Source organism: Mauremys mutica, chromosome 4, assembly GCF_020497125.1.
Source record: "Mauremys mutica isolate MM-2020 ecotype Southern chromosome 4, ASM2049712v1, whole genome shotgun sequence".
Classification (NCBI taxonomy): Eukaryota; Metazoa; Chordata; order Testudines; family Geoemydidae; genus Mauremys; species Mauremys mutica.
The window spans coordinates 116,812,322-116,833,603 of record NC_059075.1 but is presented as its reverse complement, the minus strand read 5'-3'; the positions used below and the strand labels follow the sequence as shown (position 1 = coordinate 116,833,603).

Genomic DNA, 21,282 nt, shown 5'->3' with positions numbered 1-21,282 from the left:
GTGGAGTGCAATCAGGTAATCTTTCCAGGTGACCATGCCTCCACGTGGCAAACGAGCCCCAGCATGGAGCAATGGCGAGTTGCTGGACCTCATTAGTGTTTGGGGGGAGGAAGCTGTGCAGTCCCAGCTGCGCTCCAGCCTTAGGAATTATGATATCTTTGAGCAGGTATCAAGGTCCATGCTGGATAGGGGCCATGATCGGGACGCGCTGCAATGCAGGGTTAAAGTAAAGGAGCTGCGGAGTGCCTATTACAAAGCCCGCGAGGGGAACCGCCGATCCGGCGCTGCCCCCACGACCTGCCGTTTTTACAGGGAGATGGACGCGATACTTGGGGGTGACCCCACTGCCAATCCGAGGACCACGATGGACACTTCTGAGCAGGGTGGGGGACAGGAGCAGCAGGAGGAGGAGGAGGAGGAGGAAGCGGGGGGGTGGAAACCGCGAGTGAAGCTACTGGGATGGGGGAAGACACCCCAGAGTCCCAGGAGGCATGCAGCCAGGAGCTCTTCTCAAGCCAGGAGGAAGGAAGCCAATCGCAGCAGCTAGCAGTTGCTGAAGGACAAGCAGAGCAGCGGGTTACCGGTAAGCGGCTTTTATTTTCTGGGTGGAAAAGTTTTGGGAGAGGAGGGGGGGTTAGGGCTGCATTCATGCCTGCCTAGATGTGGAATAGCCCATTGATGTGGTCTATCACGTCGCGGTAATCGGCTGCAGTAATCTTCTCAAAAGTTTCAGCCAGAGCGTGGGCAATGTGCCTGCGCAGGTTTATAGGGAGAGCCGCTGTGGTCCTTAGCCTGACTGGGACAACGCGTCCGTGCCACTGTGCCGCGAGGGGTGGGGGGACCATTGCTACACACAGGCAAGCTGCATAGGGGCCAGGGCGGAATCCGCATTGCTGTAGAAGACCTTCCCGCTCTTCCCTAGTGACCCGCAGCAGGGAGATATCTTCCAGGAATAACTCCTGTGGAAAATGTTGGGAGACTGTTTAGTGCAGATCCCCCCTGCAGCTGCTTGCTGTCCCCAACGCACAGAAAGTCCTGCACAGCCATGAAGCACCCAGTACCCCTCACTCACCATTTTGTGGCTTCTGTTGTGTTATGTGTGTGGGAAAAGTATGCTAAGGTGAGGACTGAAAACTCCTTCAGTGTGTGGGAATTACTGTCTGGATGAGATAATGACCTTGACTGCTGGACTGACCAGATCTACCACTGCACAGAGACTGCAGAATCTGAGGAAAAAGCCCCGAAATACCAGGGAAGACATGCTGAAAACAGTTATTGATCACTCTGCTAGAGAGAGTAAACAGCTGCAGCAGTGGAGAGAAAGGGAAAGCATGATCCGCCAGAGACATTGGCGGAGAAACGCTGTGGCAAAGAGGAAAAGCACAAACCAGCTGCTAGACATCCTGTCGTGCCAAGCGGACTCTCTCCAGGCTCTCGTAGCCATGCAGGCAGAGCAGTCCCGTGCTGCCCCACAGCCCCCCCCCGTCCCAATTTTTTTTCTCTTCTGCCCCAATGTCAGCTCCAAACCCCCTTCCCCAGCATCCAGGTTCTTACCACCACCAGCTGCCTCCAACACCTGTACGTTCACCAACCAGCCCTGAGAACTACGACCCTTACCCTCTGCACTCAACCCCCATCACCATGCAGTATATGCACCCTGAAATGCAGCAGCCATTGCACAGCACTGCAGACAGGACATATGCACAATTGTGACTGTACAGTTCACCAATCCACCCCCCTGCCCTTTTAGGTTCCTGAAATGTTGTGTGTCTGTCAATGAAGTTTTTTTTCTTTTCAATAAAATAAATCTTGGCTTTGAAAACAGTCTTTATTATTGCAGATAGTGAAAGATACCTTATCCCAGTAAAGAAACAGTCACTGCAAATCATGTTACGGAATAATAGAATCCTAACAGTGTAACCACTGCACTTCACTCCCATGCAAGGCAGCAAACATTACTGTTGGCTTTCAGCCTCAAATTCTTCCCTCAAGGCATCCCTAATCCTTGTAGCCCTGTGCTGGGCCTCTCTAGTAGCCCTGCTCTCTGGCTGTGCAAATTCAGCCTACAGGACTTGAACCTCGGTGGTCCATTCCTGACTGAATGTTTCACCCTTCCCTTCACAAATATTATGGAGGGTACAGCATGCGGATATAACCGCTGGGATGCTGCTTTCCCCCAAGTCTAGCTTCCCATACAAGGACCTCCAGCGGGCTTTTAAACGCCCAAAAGCACACTCCACAGTCATTCGGCACCAGCTCAGCCTGTAGTTGAACCGGTCCTTGCTCCTGTCAAGCTTCCCTGTATAGGGTTTCATGAGCCAAGGCAGTAACGGGTAAGCGGGGTCTCCAAGGATCACAATGGGCATTTTGACGTCCCCTACTGTGATCTTCCTGTCTGGGAAATAAGTCCCTGCCTGCATCTTCCTGAACAGGCCACTGTTCCGAAAGATGCGTGCATCATGCACCTTTCCAGGCCAGCCTGTGTAAATGTCAATGAAACGCCCACGGTGATCCACAAGCGCCTGGAGAACCATAGAGAAATACCCCTTCCGATTAACGTACTCTGATGCTAGGTGGGGGGGTGCCAGAATAGGAATATGCGTCCCATCTATCGCCCCTCCACAGTTAGGGAAACCCATTTGTGCAAAGCCATCCACAATGTCCTGCACGTTCCCCAGAGTCACGGTCCTTCTTAGCAGGATGCGATTAATTGCCCTGCAAACTTGCATCAACACGATTCCAACGGTCGACTTTCCCACTCCAAACTGGTTCCCGACCGACCGGTAGCTGTCTGGAGTTGCCAGCTTCCAGATTGCAATAGCCACCCGCTTTTCCACCGTCAGGGCAGCTCTCAATCTTGTGTCCTTGCGCCGCAGGGTCGGGGCTAGCTCAGCACACAGTCCCATGAAAGTGGCTTTTCTCATACGAAAGTTCTGCAGCCACTGCTCATCATCCCAGACTTCCATGACGATGTGATCCCACCAGTCAGTGCTTGTTTCCCGAGCCCAAAAGCGGCGTTCAACGGTGCTGAGCATTTCCGTGAATGCCACAAGCACTGTAGTGTCACACGCGGCAGGTGACTCGATATCATTGTCGGACTCCTCACTGTCACTTTGGAGCTGAAGGAATAGCTCAACTGCCAAACGTGTTGTGCTGGCGACACTCATCAGCACAGTCCTCAGCAGCTCAGGCTCCATTTCCCACAGAAATCACGATTCACAGACAGAGAGTAAAAAACTGAAAGAGACTCACAATGGCGCCAAACGTGGCCGGAAAGACTGTGAATGCTGGGATGTGAAGCGATGCACCACGGGGCATTGGCACAGGAAGCGGAATGACCCACACACTTCCTTCCCCTTCCCACAATACTCAGCGCCAAAATGGGACGAGGTGCTCTGTGGGATAGCTGCCCACAATGCACCTCTCAATACAGCGCTGGAAATGCTGCAAGTGTGGCCACACTGCAGCGCTGGTAGCTGTCAGTGTGGCCACACTCCAGCGCTGGCCCTACACAGCTGCATGACCAGCGCTGTAACTCCCAGCGCTGCAACTTGTAAGTGTAGCCAAGCCCTGAGATAGGAAATCACTGACAGATGGCTTTTTCTCATTACTGGTGTGTGGGTGGGAGAGGATCTTTGATAGCAGCTGATGGTTCCTGTCTGCTGCAGGCTGTGTAATGGAGACTGGCACCTCTGATCATCAAGGGGGAAGAGAAGGAAAAGGCTAAACAATACTGATGGTGGGGATAAAAGGATAAAACAAACAGCTCTGAGAGGAGTCCTATCCACCCACAAACTGATGGGAGAGCTCTGAGACCTTGATAGAGGCCTGGTGGGGTAGATGGTGACAGAAGCATCTCAGTCCTCCAGGCCATGGATCTGATATTCTTGGGAGAGAAAAGTGGAACCTGCATTAGGTGTTAATTTATTGGCTAAGAAAAGGAAATGAGAGCAACTGAGAAGTTAAAGCAGGTAAAATATATTAACAGGTGTGTCACAGTTTGTAATTCCAGATTGTGGCCATGATGTAATAAACTGCCAGTGTCCTAAAAGTCTTTTCAGGGTACCCAGATTGTCTCTGGGGATCTCAGCTTTGCATCTGATTTCCTTGTAAACAGTCAGAGATAAAGTATCATTCCCTGAATCCATATTTATAGATTCTTCTGTCAGAAAACAGGGTGACAGCTTCTACTAATGTGGGCTTTTCCTCTGATGACAGGAAGTGAGGAATGCCTTTAAATTCTCTGACCTCTGGTCATTATATAGAATGGCCAGTTGCTTTGAAATTAGCATTTCACAAGGCTTTTTTTCAAATAAATGAAATACAAAATCCCTCTAAGAAAAGCTTCTGAGAGATTTGTTGTACATCAACATCACCAACTGGAGATCACCACCAACTGTATTTCTCTGTGTTCTTTTTATTTTATTTTATAAATATATGCCTTAAGACAACTGAATGCTAGAATTACTTCAAGTGTGATAAGCATGTTAGTGAGAATAATAAATGACACCTAATGATTATAAGTAGATGTAATAAGAAATTTTGGTGATTTGCATTGTTCTGCGGTATAGCTGCTGGACCCCAGTGCTGGTCTATGTTAACCAGTTCCAAGACTGCATGTGTTCTTTGTGTTCAGTACATGCCTAGTATATTTGTGTATCTATACCTGACTGATAAACTGTTGTGTATTTACATATGTGGTTCTGGGGGAATTAATAAACTGTTGATTGGTTAAGAGCCCCACGTGTCCTGATCTGAGAAATACTGTCCAAGGTAAAAGCTGACCTGAAAAGAACGTAGCATTAAAATGAGTCTGCTAATGCTCATTGGCTAAACACATTTCAAATTGGCTAATCTAGTTTGTTACATTTCAGCTTTAAAATCTAATCGCCCCCCTAGCAATTTCATAAAATAGCCCCACATTGACACTTACAGCTGTGGGTTATGGTTGGTGGTGCTGTCCGTCTTCGCTCTAGGGGACGCAGGCACTGCTGTGTTAAGAGATTTTTGGATTTTAGGTAATGTGGTTTAGCCTCATTTCTTCCAATACCCCTGATGTTACAACATATATTGTACCAGGACGGTTCTATGGTGGGGGTAACAGGGATTATTCCCCTGGCCGGCCATCTACAATTACTTTGTCATGCTGTTGTGAGGTTGGTCATTTTTTGTTTCTTGTCTGAGCCTGTGAAAGGTTGTTTTGGAAATAGGTAGTATTGGAACCAAACTCCTCTCCTGGTACCTCCCTGATTTCACCATTTATAGATGGCCTTAAAAGCACAGCTACTTTAAGGAGCTCCTTTCTGGGCCTTTCTTTCACATTAATAAGTACTTTTGTAAAGTCATAATTATTTTCTGATATATAGGTGTAGTAGGAAGGCAGCCTGAAATATAGGGCCATGTGTATCAGAGGCTTGGCATGAGTCCTAAGGCCTGTGCTAAAGTAATGATCAAAACTTGCTAATATAAAGCAAAGTCAGGTTGTGAGCAACAGGCAGGCCCTGCTCACAGAATTAGGCAAGCACAGGGCTGAAATTGCTAGGCAGAGAGCACTCACACAAACACATTCCAGAAAGGCGGTACCAGAACACCTTGATACCAGCAAACTCCCCATAGATAACAAGAACCTACTGACTCATCCTAAGGATAAGATCAGGATGAGAGCATGACACATAGGGATGTTATGATCGAAGCAACATGTACAAGGAAACAGGCGGCACCTTGATATGTCAAAGGATGGCACCCTGATACGTCAGGAGTGAGGTATAACTTGTTTGTAATTGTGTATAAAAATGTATCCCAGAGGGGCTGTCTTTGTCCAGGTTAGGGGGTACTGGAAAATCCTGGCACTGACTGAGCTTAGTCCATTGTCAGGGGGCACATATTTATAGTAAATCCTGTAGTCTACTGGAAACTATTACTGTGCTTCATTTGCTAATAAACCTGGCTGGGTGCCTTCGTACCTTTTCTGATTCTGTGGTCGTTGGGGGTTCTCTTGAGGTCGACTGTGCCAGCTATCTGTGCAGAGCCAGGGCAGCACATAGAGGGAGTACACACGTGAAGCCGAACAGTTGTCAACATCGGTGACATCTGACAACAATAGGCAGTATTGCCAATTGCAAGAGTTCAAAAGTCAGACTTGATGATCTCAAAATTAATGCTTTTGTGTTGCTTTTTCTTAGCCTGCTAGTTCCTGAATGTGTAGGTTACACGTGGTTCACATTTTTAATCTTTTCTCCACAATCATGAGGGCTGAGAAACATAATTATAAATAAATTTTAAGCCGAAATTCTAAATTATTCACATGACTCCAGGAGCTAAGGCCTCAAAAATCAAAGTATTGTAATCATCACAATAAAATGGAATGTGATGCTTTGCAAAGTGGATTGTGTAATATGGCTTCCAGCACTTAAGTTTCATGAACATATATGGTCAGAAATCAGTAGAGCTAGAATACATCCCAGACACAACAGCCAGCATATGTCTCTCAATGGGAAGTGTTGTGTTTAACTAGTGCTTTGGAAGCATATGCCACAATATAGTCATCACCCATGAGGACAATCCCCACCCATGACCAATTAATTGCAATTTTGGGCTCTACGTTAATCTCAAGTTAGTTCAGTACTAGTGCCCAGTGACAACATTTTTTTAAAATTCCTTAAAGCTTTTCTCTCATATATGTCATCCCAAGGCCATCCTCTAGTGCCCTCAGGAGACATTCTGAGTAGAACACTCATTTGTGAGAACTTAAGGCTAAATTTGCTGAGACATTTTAACATGCTGTCATAGGATGCACTGTCCCTTTAAGGGAGTTACCACGTTCAGCTCTGTGGTCTTGGTTTCTACCCTGAATGGGGGTTTCTGGTGGCTGTAATCCAGAGGGGTGCCCAAGTGGTACTCTGGTTAAATAGCTCTGCCTTAATAACCTTAACCATATAAAAGAGACAATGTCCATTAGAAATGCACATTTCTGAAGTCAAGAAACATTGGAATGAACACAGCTCCGTACACAAGAAACCCTGGTTGTGCATTTAAAGCCCTGGATGAGAACTCACGAGATCTATGTTCACTTCCTGGCTCTATCATACACTACCTGTGTGACCTTGGGAAAGTCATTCCATCTTTCTGGATCTCATTTTTTCATCTAAAAATGGAACTAATATTTCCTTCCACTTGCCTTTGTCCTGGAATGAGACGGTCACACAGCATAAAGGGCTGTCTCCTCTTTCAGGGATCTCAGCCCAACACCAAACTCACAAGCAGAAACCTGCCTCCAGAACAGACTGTAATCAAAGCACAATGCAGACAGCAAACTCTCTGGCTGCTTGCATAGTTCCCTTCTTCCCAAAACTGCATCTCCACCAAATCTTGCAAAACCCAATAAAACTACCAAAACATGTGTCACCCCAAGACTAAACCTTGATTACATGCTAAAAAAGGTTTTGGAAGACTATAAGAGAATTGCCTGATGACACCTGCCAATACAACATGTCTAGTGCGTAACTTACTGAAGTCTTGATCGTGTCTGGGGCACTTAAGCAATGTTGTAATACACTAATTAAATGACAAATCTTGTTTAATTCACAGTTAAGCTTGCCCAATGATATCTTATGCCCTTCTCACACTTCAGAAAACCAGGAAATACAGACTGAAGGTAAACACCCACACAACCTTAACTCTGCCCCGTTGGAGCTGGCAATAGCCACTGGGAATAAGTGCATGTCCTTTAGACGCATTCACCATGTTAGGTGTAAGTGTACTGAATGTGAGTTCTAAGCTAGTGAGGAGGGATTCCCCACATCTTGGCTCACATGTGGGGTAGGGAAATAGGATCGGACACCCACAACAAGCAATCCCCTGTCACATGGCTCACAGGAGGGCAGCAGGGATGGGGGAGGGCATATCACTGTAGAGGGGCTGAGGAAACCCAGGGTGTGGTTCACACAAACTATTTTCCCCTGTGCCCATCACACTCTCTCATGTTCCCCTCTCCAGCTCCCATCCCTCTCCTTCCCACTCTTGCTAGACCCCCATTTCCTGAGCCTCAACCCCTCTTACCACCTACTCTTTCACCTCCAGTCTTCCTCCCCACCTAATGAGCAGTTGCTTGTGTAGGTATTTTATTTTCAAACAATAGTTTCAGCACCTTCTGCATATTCTGCCACACTCAGATTCTATTTCCCTTAAATTAAAATCCCCCTGTAACAGAGGCAGATTGGAGCAATACACCTGCTTCTTTTACTTCAGATCTCTTCCCTGGGTTGGATTTGGACTCACAGTGCCAGGGGTGGTATTGAGATGAAGTTATCGTAACACATTCCCGGAGATACCAGGTCCTGTGATGGGTGGTTTTCTAGATAGTGGCCTCTCTCACTACCAGCTGTTACTTACTCCAGTGTCTGCAGTTTGCAGGTCGGGTGTTTCAGCCCCTTACACAGCAGCTGCACTCCAGCATCTCCCAGATTATTACCACGCAGGATCAGCAATGTCAGGCTCTGGCTGGTTCTGAGAACAGGGGCGAGATCCCCGCAACCAGTGGCTGTGACACCGCATCCCTTCAAGCTGCAGGAGAGAGAAAGGCAAAGAAGGAGGATCATGATATGAATGGGGTTCGTCACAGCTGCTCTGACAGGTGGCCCAACCCACTAGCCCCTCTGTCTGACCAATCAGCATCGAGAATGAGCCAGAATCCTGCTACAGACTCTGTCCCAAGCCCCACAACTTGTCCAGTGAGAAACAAACAGTGGATGTGACTTCCTGTATAACTCGACCCCTTGCCCTTTGCTGTTCATCAAGCAACAGCGAGAATGGCCTAGATACCTCAAACCTCTGCCACTGACCAATGAGGAATAAGATTTGGGGTATGACTTCCTTCCTAAGCACCGCCCCTTAGCCCTTTTCATTGGCCAACCACAATTCACAAAGTGTAAAAAGTTGCCCACTCAGCTCCTGACCAATCAGGTTAGTCTTGCCACTGATCAGCTCCAAGATGGTGCAACCCAATCAGAGCAGGCCCATCGCTACAGGGAGGCTGTAGGTTGAGCCCCCTCCCCGGGCACCTGGGCCAGGCTCAGAGCAGGAGGAGCTGGGAGATCCTGCCCCTCCACGCCCCTGGCACTGGCTTTGCTGCTGCCCTGCAGGACATGGACATCTCCACACCCAGCTCTGGAACTCTGGCTTGGGGAAGGGAGACAGCTGCGAGGGTCTGCACAGGCAGAACCACACCCACTTTTCACTGAGACCAGAGATCAAAGCAGGGAGAGACAAAGAGAAGATCCCTATGGCAGGGGGTTACTCAGGGTGCAGGAAGGGAAGTGCCCCTGAAAGGAGGGCAACTGTGTGACCCTATTGGCAGGGCCAGTTCCAGTGTCTCTGTAGGGATTATAAAAGCAGAAATTCTGCTGGTTTCTGTAAGCCCCCTACAGAGTCTAGGCTCCTGATGGAGTTGCCAGCCAGCTGAGTGGGTAACCATGGCAGCAGACTGGTTATGACCATGTGCACTTTAAGGACCACCTGCAAATATGGCTCTCTTTGTCCTCCTTTGAGCCCTCCCAATGAGCCCCCTACACACCCCCACCTACTACATCTTGCACACACATCTAGAAACCCCTTCCACCAGACATGTCAGCTGCATGGCCTCCTTCATCACCTCATTTGCCTTAAAATATTGTTACTCTGCCCAATGAGGAGGAGTGACGGGACCCCCAGGGTGCAACCTGTGACTGTGGGACCGCTGTGTCCCCTTTACTCTCTATTCTGGGTTGTCTCTCACAACTTAGATCTCAATGAAGATCTGTGGCATCAGGATCGGCTGCGAGGCGACCAGTGCTGGGACTGGTGCCGGGACCTGGATCGGTACCGACCGTACTGGGAGGGAGACGTGCGTGAAGCAGAGCAGCACAGCGAGTACGATCGGCGCTGCGATGGAGAGTGGTGCTGGGACATGCGTGAAGTGGAGCAGTGCTGCAAGTATGACCAGAACCATGATGTAGAGCAGTGCTGGGACTGTGAGCGGTGCCGGGACTGGGATCGCTGGTGGGATCGAGACCGCAACCTGGAGCGGGACCAAGATCGGTGCCTTGCTATCACGCTTAGCCAGGAAGGTCTTGTCAAGGTAGGTTTGGCCATCTACTGAATAGCCCGCACTGGTGGTGCTGGGATGGTCCGGGCTCCATTAGCACGATCAGGTCGCATACAGTAGAGAAGGTCTCCGGAGTGGACGGAAGGCCGAGCTCAACCACAGTGCGCACCAGGGAGCTTGTGAGCACCGAACTCAACAGCCCTTGTGGAGCCGGAATCGATGGTGCTGAAGTCAGCGGCGCCGGAGGAGTCTTAGTGGGATGGTCTGGTCTAGGCTGTTGCTCCAATGGCTGCAGAGGTAGTGCCGGAGAAGCAGGTGGCTTATGCTGCTTCTTAGGCTGCGGAGATAGCAAACGGTGCCACGACTGTACCAGTGCCGGAGATGTCTGGTGCCGGGGTTCTTTGCTGGTGTCAGAGGAGTGCTTCGGACCAATGGGGTCTGTTCTGTACGCGGTACTGAAGGCACCAGGCTAAGTGCCACTTTCATGAGGAGCTGTTTCAAGTAAAAGTCCCGCTCCTTCTTTGTTCGAGGCTTGAAAGCCTTGCAAATGAGGCACTTGTCAGGTTGATGGGATTCCCCCAGACACTTCAGGCAGGAGTCGTGGGGGTTTCCCGTTGGCATTGGCTTGAGGCACGCTGAGCAATGTTTGAAGCCCGGTGACCTGGGCATGGGCCCTGGTACCGGGGAGGAGGGAAGGGGATGAACCCCGGCTCCTCCCAGTAGTATCTACACTACATATATAGAACTCACTATTAACTAAGTACAACTACCAACTACTAAAACTATTAAAACTATTCACAACTAATTACTATCTACAGAAGAATGAGTAAATCTAGGGAGGTGGAGACCAGCTATGCTGCGCTCCACAGTTCCAACGACCACCACGGGTGGTAAGAAGGAACTGAGGGGGCGCTGGGTTGGCAGGGGCATATATCCGGCGCAATAACGGCACCACTCCAGGGGGTGCCTCAGCCGATCCACCGAGTGTTGCTAGGGTAACAATCTTCTGACGAAAATGCACGTGGCACGCACACACCTAATTGGAATCGATATGAGCAAACACTCGAAGAACCTATTTTCTCATGACCAATACAGTTCACCTTTCTGTTACAGTGTTATTTTTGGTTTGTCATTCATTTGCTGAAGCTTATTTTATTTACTCTAGTGTCCTCTGTATACTGGGCTTTACACTTCTTTCCAGTCTGAAGTGTTATCATGGCTTTATCAAAGTAAGAATATCCTTAGGGGTCCTCCACACAGCCCACAGAATGATCACCAAAGTTCTTCTCCATCTCCTATAGTGGAGTCCATTGGGGTGGAAGGATAGGATCATTCAGTAGGTGATGGAGAACCATGGAAAAGAGGTTTTAGTTGGGGTGGAAGAATGCAGAGGGTAGGATTCATCTAAGTGTTAATTTTTTAACAAATCACCTGGCTCTGAGCTCCCTCTAGGAGTGTGGAAATTGTTGTGGATGCTGCCAACAGGCAGTCATTATGCATTGTGGGGTGTCTGTGTTCATCCACCTGAATCAGAGGCAGGCAGCACTGCCAAGGTGTAGCATTTTGTGTTTTTGCACAAGAATTACCAATTCACCAATCGTTTTTTTTAAACTAACACATGTTTGACATGTTTGAAGTTCTAATGCTATAACACTGTAATTCTCATTCACTGAGGGGTGAGTGTTTGAGGGCATGCTGAGCAGAGACTACTGAGTCTCCCCTCAGCTACTCTGGGGCTGGCATGCAGCAGGGATACCAGTGGCACTGCTTGCTGAAAAATGGAAACAATTCTCTTTGGAATATTTTGCTTAGTACTTCATCCATTTTTGAACCCAAATTATGAATTTTTGTAATTAACTCCAGTGAGTGGCTTGGCAGGTGACAGAATCAGCTTTAGTGAGTTTAAGGCCACAAGAGATCATTAGCTCATCTAGTCTGCCCTCCTGCACATCACAGGCTGATACATTTCCCTTAAAATCCCCTGTGTTGAGCCCAGTGATTCTGAGTTATGAAAGTGCTTGTGGAAGAATTGGTTAAGGGTAGCATGGAACTGCAATGCACAGAGACTCATTGCACAAGTGCAGCTCCTTTGCCAGTGTTTGTGCTAAAAAAAACTGCAGAGGGGTGTGTTGGTAAAAATATATGATTGCATTTCCTCTGAGCAGGTTAAACACTAGAGGTGATGGGATCCCTTGTGCACTGCTGTGCACATGTTTGTGTGTGGCTGTGGGGAAAACCTGGTTCATTAGATATGACAGGTAACTACTGATGAGTGTAGATCCAGATTCACACTTTAGAAGTTTGTTTTGCTTCTAAACAGATTTTTCCATCACCTTCTCTCTTTCCTGAATAAATTTTTATTCTTTCTTAAATAAACCTCTTTTTGTTTTTATGATAAGTATTCACAAGTGCTATGTGGCTTACAGGAGCAGTGGTTAGAGTAACTCTGATAAACAAGGATGCAGAGATTCTGGTACTTCTTTGAGTCAGGGGCTTGGTATCACAGGAGAATGAATCAGAGATTCAGAGATTAGGGTGCCCATTTTGTCAGTCTGCAAAGCAAAGCTGGGGCTGGCCTGGACCCAGAGGAGAGTGCTTGAGTGAGTGAAAGGCTGGTGGTGCCAGGGAGCTGACATCCAAATACTACTAGTAAGACTCTGTAGGAGGAGGGGGTGGAGTAATGAGGTGACTCTCCCTCACCAAGAAACATCAGAGTGGAGCAGAGAGAAAAAAAAATCTTCTCCTTCCCACCACCATCTCTCAGTGTGTCAAGCACTTTTCACAGAGGACACCTGTGAATACACAGAGGCGGCCAAATGTTACTTACTCCAATTTCCACAGTTTGCATTTTGAGTGTTTCAGTCCATCACACAACAGCTGCACTCCGGCATCTCCCAGTTTATTACCACCCAGGTTGAGCATTGTCAGGCTCTGGTTGGTTCTGAGAGCAGTGGCAAGATCCCCTAAGCCAGTGTCTGTGAGACCACAGTCCCACAACCTGCAGGAGAGAGAAACACAGAGACGGGGGATCACAGTCTGAAGGGGGTGCATCACAGCTGTTCCCAGGCAGCTCCGCCCACCAGCCCCCTCACTGACCAATCCACCTGAAGAATGAAGTAGAAGCCCTGCTACCCCACCTGTCCCAACCCCCACCCTATTGCAATGAGGAACCAGTGCGGGGTGGGACTGTGAATGGTCCAGAAACCCCAATCCTTAAACCTCTGCCATTGACCAATAAGGATGAAGGTTCTGGGTAAGACTTCCTCACACAGCACTGCCCCTCAGCCTTGCCACTGGCCAACCAGAATTTAAGGGGTAGCCATCTGGGCACCCTAAGTCCCACCTACCCAGCTCTCAGCCAATAAGATTGGATTTGCCACTGATGAGCCCCGGGATGGTGCGACCTAATCAGAGCAGGCCCATCGCTACATGGAGGCTGTAGGGGGAGCCCCCTCCCCAGGCAGCTGGGCCAGGCCCTGAGCAGGAACTGGGAGATCCTGCCCCTCCGCGCCCCCAGCACTATCTCTGCAGCTGCCCTGCAGGACACAGACGTCTCCTGCCTCTGCTCCCAGGTCTGACCCTCAGGCCTGGGGAGGGGAGGCAGCTGAGAGCCCAGCACTGGAAGCAACACTCCCACCTTCCTCTGAGAGCAGGGACCAAAGGCTGGGGGAATATGAAGAAAGAGGACAGCCCCACAACCAGGGGGATCTCCAAAGTTTGGGGAAGAAGAGCCCCTGACAGAAGTGTGACCATGTGACCCTGTTGGCAGGGCCTGTACCAGAACCTCTGGTGGAGTTATTGCAACAGAAATTTTATACTGGATTCTGCATCCCCCCCTGCAGAGACTGCGCTCCTGGGGGAGCTGCCAGCCAGCGGAGTGTGGAAATATGGCAGCAGCCTGGCTATGAACATGTGCATCTCAATGACCAGCCCCCAGCATGGCTGTCACATGCTGTGACTCCTCCTGTTATATCCTTGGGGCAGCCGGTGTAGGAAGCAATCACTTGAGGCCAGAGAGCAGGCAGCTAACCAAAACCTCCATTTTATTTACATATCTACAGAGAGCTTCTCAGCCGGTTGAAACCGGTTGAGCTAACCCATAATAATCTAACTCAGTTGCCATAGCAACAAAACCATGACAACCAAATACACAACATATTCCTCCCCCCCAATAAGAACATCCCCTAAATAAAACACACACTAGACTAGAGAAGGAGGGTAGACTGCCTCCATTCCCGGCTAAACCCTGGGGATTATTTTGCCCCATAACCGTGGGTTCGCCCTAGCTAAAGATCCAGCCGATGAGGAGGCCTTCTGTCTCTAGGTGGATTACGGCGAACTACTGGTGTTATTGCACCCGAAAGCACTAGGGGCTCAGGGTCCGCAGCACGAACAGGTGAGGAGGTGGTATCAGCTCGTGCTGGGCAAAGGGGTATCTCAGCCGCCGGCAGTAATGGAGGAGAACAGTCAGAAACAGGTGACTCATGATTCGATCCCTCACCAGAAGAGGTGAAGTCAGACCCCTCAACTGCAGATGGGTCCTGAGGACTGGCATGACCTGGCAACAGCTGATCTACATGTCGCCGCCAGGTAAGATTCTCTGCAGTCCGGACTGTGTAGGAAACAGGTCCTGTTTGAGTGATGACTGTGGCCGGAACCCATTTAGCTCTGGAAGTATAATTCCGAGCCAAAACTGGCTGTCCCGGGCTAAAGGTTCGGTCTTTTGCTCTGGGTGCCCGTCTGATGACTTGATATTGCTGCTGATGTTGCACAATTTGTCGGGGTTCAGAAGGTTTCAGCAGATCAAAGCAAGTGCGCAGCTGTCGTCCCATCATTAGAAAGGCCGGAGATGCGTGGGTCGTAGCATGAGGTGTGTTTCTGTAGGAAAGTAAAAAGGTATCCAGACGCTTTTGAATGGAGTGTTGTCCCCTTGCTGATTTCAAAGCGTTTTTCATTGTCTGCACAAATCTTTCAGCTAATCCGTTGGTGGACGGATGATATGGTGCTGACGTGATGTGGTGTATCCCATTTGCTTTCATAAAATTTTGAAACTCCTGAGAAACGAACTGCGGTCCGTTGTCGCTCACAAGTTGTTCTGGCAGACCAAAACGACTAAAGAGTCCTCGTAGTTTTTGGATAGTACTCTCTGCAGAAGTGGACTGCATTACAGAGACTTCTGGCCATTTAGAATGGGCATCTATTGCCACCAAGAACATGCTTCCTTCAAGGGGGCCAGCAAAGTCAACGTGAATACGTTGCCACGGGTTTTCAGGCCAGTCCCATGGGTGTAGGGGTGCCCACTGGGGTGCATTCCTCACACCCTGACATGACATACAAGCTTTTGCCTTCTCTTCAATAGCGCTGTCCAGTCCAGGCCACCAAAAATAGCTTCGTGCAATTTCCTTCATGCGTACTATTCCACAGTGACCGGAATGTAGCTGTTCTAACATCTGTGATCTCAGTGGTGGTGGAATAATGACACGTCTCCCCCACAACAAACAACCAGATTGGACCGATAACTCCGTCCGCTTGGACATGTAGGGAACAAGGTCGGATGAGACCGGAGAGGTTTGTCGAGATGTTCCATGCATCACCAGGTCCATAACGTGGGACAATTCTGGGTCAACGCGAGTTGCCTTCTTTATCTGAGTAGCAGTGATGGGTGTATTCTCTACCTGTTCAAAGTAGAAGATTTCCTTGTGGGCACTATCTTGGTGTTTGACCGGCAAAGGCAACCTTGAGAGGCCATCTGCATTGCCGTGTAGAGTGGATTTCCGATATTTGATTTCATATGTGTGTGCTGAAAGTAACAATGCCCAACGTTGCATACGACTAGCAGATAATGGGGGAATGCCTGTGTAAGGTCCAAAAATTGATGTCAGAGGTCGATGGTCTGTGAGAAGAGTAAATTTTCACCCAAACAGGTACTGATGAAACTTCCGAATTCCAAAAACAATTCCTAATGCCTCACGTTCGATTTGGGCGTAGTTAGTTTCTGCTTTGCTTAGAGTGCGTGAAGCAAAAGCAATAGGTCTCTCTTCTCCTGAAGGCATAATATGTGACACGACTGCTCCCACTCCATAAGGGGAGGCATCGCAGGCCAATTGCAGTGGTAAGGATGGATCAAAGTGCGTTAGAACTTCAGAATTTAGCAATGCATCCTTAGCTTTGTTAAACGCAACATCACAGGCTTCAGTCCACTTCCAGGCCTTGTTCTGCCCAAGGAGCTCATGAAGTGGTTTTAGCAGTGTGGCTAACTGTGAGATGAACTTTCCATAATAGTTCAGGAGTCCTAGAAACGAGCGCAGCTGGCTTACATTTCGAGGTGGGGGAGCCTCCACAATAGCTTTAACTTTTGCAGGGGCCTTATGAAGACCTGCAGAATCAATGATGTGACCCAAATATTCAACAGAGGGCTTGAAGAATTCACACTTGTCTTTGCGAACTCGTAGGCCATACTCTTCCAGTCTTTGTAGGGTAGCCTCTAAATTCTTTAAGTGATCCTCTTCATTTCTTCCAGTGACCAGGATATCATCCAGATAGCACTGAACTCCTGACAAGCCACACAAGATCTGGTCCATAGCCCTCTGGAACAGGGCGGGAGCAGATGTTATTCCGAAGGGTAGACGACAGTATCGATAAAGCCCCTTATGAGTCACAATAGTCAACAGCTCTTGGGACTTTTCATCGACGTGCATCTGTAAATATGCTTGACTCAGATCAATCTTACTGAACTTTTGTCCCCCAGCCAGACCCGCGAAGAGGTCATCGATGCGGGGAAGCGGGTATTGCTCTGCACACAACACTGGGTTGACAGTGACTTTAAAATCACCGCAAATCCGGAGAGAGCCATCTTTCTTCACTATTGGAACGATAGGAGTGGCCCATGAGCTATGGGTAACTGGTATTAGGACTCCATTGGTGACCAGGCGCTCCAGGTCTGCTTCAACTTTTGGCCTGATGGCATATGGCACAGTTCGGGCTTTCAGATATTTTGGTGGACTGCCAGGTTTAATGTTCAATGTCACAGTGATTCCCTTCATACTTCCCAAATCATCTCCAAAAACAGCAGCATGTTTCCTTAGTATAGGGGTTAGACTGGTTTCTTCCTTAGTCAACCGGTGCACTTCTGCCCAGTTCAGTTGAATCTTCCCAAGCCAAGACCTACCCATTAAGGCTGGGTAGTTACCTCTCACCACAAACAGTGGCAATTTAGCCACCTGTCCATTGAGCTCCACCTTAACATCAATAGTGCCCAGCATAGGCACAGCTTCTCCCGTATACGTCTTCAGAACAGTTTTTGTTGCCTTAAGCGGAAGATGCTGTAGCTTTTCTTTATACACAGTCTCGGAGATCAGTGAGACGGCTGCACCGGTGTCCAGCTCCATGCGTATACGTTTGCCATCCAATAACGGGGTTACCCAGTATTCATGTGAGCCCATTGCCAAAGACAAAACATGCAGTGACACTTCCTCTTGCGATGAGGTGTCACCTTGATCATCCTGGGTCTGCTCTAGGGTATGCAGGGTTCCTCTTTTTGTCGGCCAGACCACAGGCCTCTTTTTCTTTTGTTTACAGGCACACTCAATGTGTCCCTTTTTGCCACAGTGTCGACACACCAGGTCCTTACACCAGCATTCTGATGCCTGGTGACCCGGCTTACCACAGCGGTAACATTCTTGAATCTGCACAGTTTTGTGGGTCGGTTCTTGTGACACTTTTTGCACCCTAGGGGGTGCACCGATGTATTGTGCCTCCCTTGTAGCCAGTTCCATGGAGACAGCAATATCAACAGCCTTCTGTAAGGTAAGCTGAGCCTCTGTCAGTAGGCGCTTCCGTATAGCTTCACTGTACAGGCCACACACTAACCTGTCATGCAGGGCATCATGTAACATTTCTTTAAATTCACAGTGTTCTGCTAGCTTTTTTAAAATGGCTACAAATTGTACAACTGTTTCATCTTCCTTTTGGTCTCTTTTGTGGAACCTATATCTTTCAGCAATTACCAGTGGTTTTGGGGAAAAATGGGACCCCAAGATTTCCACAATGTCACTGTAAGATTTAGTTGCTGGCTTAACAGGGTGTAGTAAGCTGTGTAGCAGGGAGTAGGTTTTAGCCCCTACAACACTTAAGAATATTGGCACCTTCTTCGCTTCTGTAATGTCATTTGCAATAAAAAAAAGCTCAAAACGCTCAGTATACACATGCCACTGCTCTGTATTCTCATCAAAAGGCTCCAGGGGCCTGGTCAGAGTAGCCATGATTTTTAGTTTCACTTTCACAGTCAGTGCAAAGAAGCAGCTTTTTTTCTTTGTTTGGTCTTTACCTTGACTTCTACTTCCTTCTGTTACTGGAGCAGCACCAGGATCCCACCCTCGTCGCCAGTGTTATATCCTTGGGGCAGCCGGTGTAGGAAGCAATCACTTGAGGCCAGAGAGCAGGCAGCTAACCAAAACCTCCATTTTATTTACATATCTACAGAGAGCTTCTCAGCCGGTTGAAACCGGTTGAGCTAACCCATAATAATCTAACTCAGTTGCCATAGCAACAAAACCATGACAACCAAATACACAACACCTCCCTCCCTCCAGGGCTCATGGGCAAATATAGAGACACCCCTCCCACCAGGTTGAGCATTGTCAGGCTCTGGTTGTTCTCCCACCAGAACTGTCACCTGCACAACCTCTTCCATCACTACAGTTGCCTTGAAAATATGGTCGTTCTGAGGGGAGTCCCAATGTTTGAGAGCCAAAAAGAGCCCAGCATTTGTATGAGGGAGGGAAGCCCCCACTCCCTGGGAGGCCCCCAGGTTCAGTCATGGTTGGTAGAGCCCCAGAGATATTTTGGAGGCAGGAAGAGAGGCACCCCAATGCGATGAGAGATTCTAAGTTTGTGTTGAACAGTGAAAGAAAAAACCTCATGGGTGTATGTGGGAAACTACGGAGATAAGTGCTAGCAGGGGGAGGTGGGGAGAGGGTGTTCTTGATTAAGCAACAGAGAAGAGCTCGACAAGATTTAAAGGTAAAGAAGGAGGGAAGACTAATAAGAAATTGAGAAGCAAAAGACCCCAAAGTGAGGAGGAGACACATGAAGGAAAAAAAGGACACAACTGGGATAAAAAGGGAGAGACACCTCACAAATGAGGAATGGTATTGTGGGTAAGCTTTTGGAAGGCAGAAGCTGTGTCAACAGTATGGGAGTTTATTCGTTGCCCTTGGCGCTGATTCTGGAGGCAGAGATTCTCTTTGGGAATTTGGTGCTGGGCTCAGATCTCTGGAAGAGGAGCCTCTGCTGTGTGACCCTCTCAGTCCAAAACAGATGAATAAATGTAAATATGGCATGTTTCACTTAGAGTTTATCCAGGCTCCCTGTCACTGATTTCTCCTCCAATCTGCAAGGTGCTGGACACCACTTGGCTGAGGGTAATGCTGGTATCAGAACAGGACACTGGTGCTAGAAGAAAGAGCAACACTACACACAGATAGTCCTGCCCTGAGAATATTGAGAGTGACAACTTGTAGCAGGCAGTCTGACATCAATGTCCATCGGTCTCTGCTCAGGCTGCTTCTCTGTCTGCTCCTAGTGGCTGGGAGTCATCTCTGGTCCTGGGCTTGGTTCTGGAGTTTTGTGGAGGATTAAGACGATGGCATTAAACTGGAAGCAGAAGCTGACTGCAAGCCAATGGAGGAATCGGAGCACTGATCTGATGTGGTCATAGTAACATAAATCACAGAAGAGGTGGAGAGTTCTCTTCTGTCGGCTGGAACATGTGCAGTGTTAGACTGAGTGTTAGGTGCAGTGAATTACAGTGATCCAGTCTGGAGAGGAGAAGTAGATTGAACTATTTGGCTAAGTCTTTGTCTGGGCAGAATGTGTGAAGTTTCTGAGCAAACTGGTGATTCCTATTCAAACTCTATGACAGTTCGTACCTCTAGATCACCCCTTGGGGTGAGGGTGGGCCCCCTCTCATCCCTATGGACCCTTTCTGGCTGGGGGTGTTCTTATAGCGCTGGTTTGGAGTGCAACGCACAAAACAGTCTGGGTTCACCCCGCCGTTCTTCACAAGTTAACAGGTATATAGTGTCTGAGAAGGGGGCTGGGTTCCTAACACCCTCAGTGTCAGAGGACCAGGCTGACCACCAGGGCTCTAATAAAAAGCAAAGCAGAGTGAAGATAGTTCTTCTGCTTCTCCAAAGGGTTCAGGCATCAGAAAGTCTTCTGCAGCTTCTCTGTGAAGCAGAGGAGCGCTAGTTCTGCTTCCCTCTTAAATTCAGCCTGCCCTGAGTTTTGATCCTCTCTTTTAAGGAGCCACCCCTCTCCAGGTGCAATAGGTGTCACAGATGTACCAGGCTGGGGCTGAGTATGCCCAGTGGAGATCATTAACCCCTTTCAGACTGGGGTGGAAATCTCTCCCACCACATACCCCACCCCTCAAGATAGCAGTCAGGATTTCCCAATCCGATCCTGATTTCCCCAACAGACCCTGTCAGAGCTGGCTTAGTCCGCTGGAGCCTCAGGGTGGAGCATACTCGGTGAAGAAGGGACATTGGAGATTCTAGTTGCAAAGCTGAAATAAGTCTCCACTGAGCATCAACAATGAGATTTTTCAAATGCTTCAAACTTTGAAAATTGGGGCAGAAATAGGCATATCCCTGGCACAAATGCTTCCCCGTGCCAAATTTCAAGTTCCTGATCAAAAGCATAGGGGGAGATAGAGCTTCTCACTGAAAAGTTCACCAGAATTACTCTGGGGAAACAGTGTGCTTCCCTAGCCTGTGGATGAGAATGGATGAACCATAAGGCTGAAATTTCACAACAAATATCCAGCTTGAAGCAGACACCCAGCATGGAAAATGTAAGCCAATATGGTTAAGGATAGCAAAGTTATAAGGAACAGAAACAGGGTCTACTGATGGAAGTGTCAGGCTATCAGAACAGCAGGTAGCACTTCCAGCTTCACTTCAAATATATGTACTCTGCAAAGCAAAACATAGCTTTTGACATTAGCAAATATAAAATCGACCGAAGGCATGATACATCCATTGTACATCATAGTGCACACTGGGTAGTGCTTTCGTAGCTCTTGTAATATAATATTCAGAAGAAAGAGAAAGATACACCATGATGCAGGAAGAAAAGGTAAACACCTGACTGGTGAATTCTAGTCCTGGGTGACATATTCTGTGCTTTCTAATTTGTCA

At 48.3% G+C, this 21,282-nt stretch overlaps 1 protein-coding gene across 1 annotated transcript in view; it reads right to left on the bottom strand.

Moving 5' to 3' along the window:
• LOC123368699 (NACHT, LRR and PYD domains-containing protein 3-like) overlaps positions 1 to 21,282 on the bottom strand; it is a 118,385-nt gene that overhangs the window by 31,719 nt on the left and 65,384 nt on the right. The window contains exons 9-10 of the mRNA XM_045013736.1: positions 12,909 to 13,079; positions 8,392 to 8,562 (exon numbers count right to left, since the gene is read on the bottom strand). Coding sequence (XP_044869671.1) covers positions 8,392 to 8,562; positions 12,909 to 13,079 — 342 coding nt within the window. The remainder of the gene's footprint in view (positions 1 to 8,391; positions 8,563 to 12,908; positions 13,080 to 21,282) is intronic.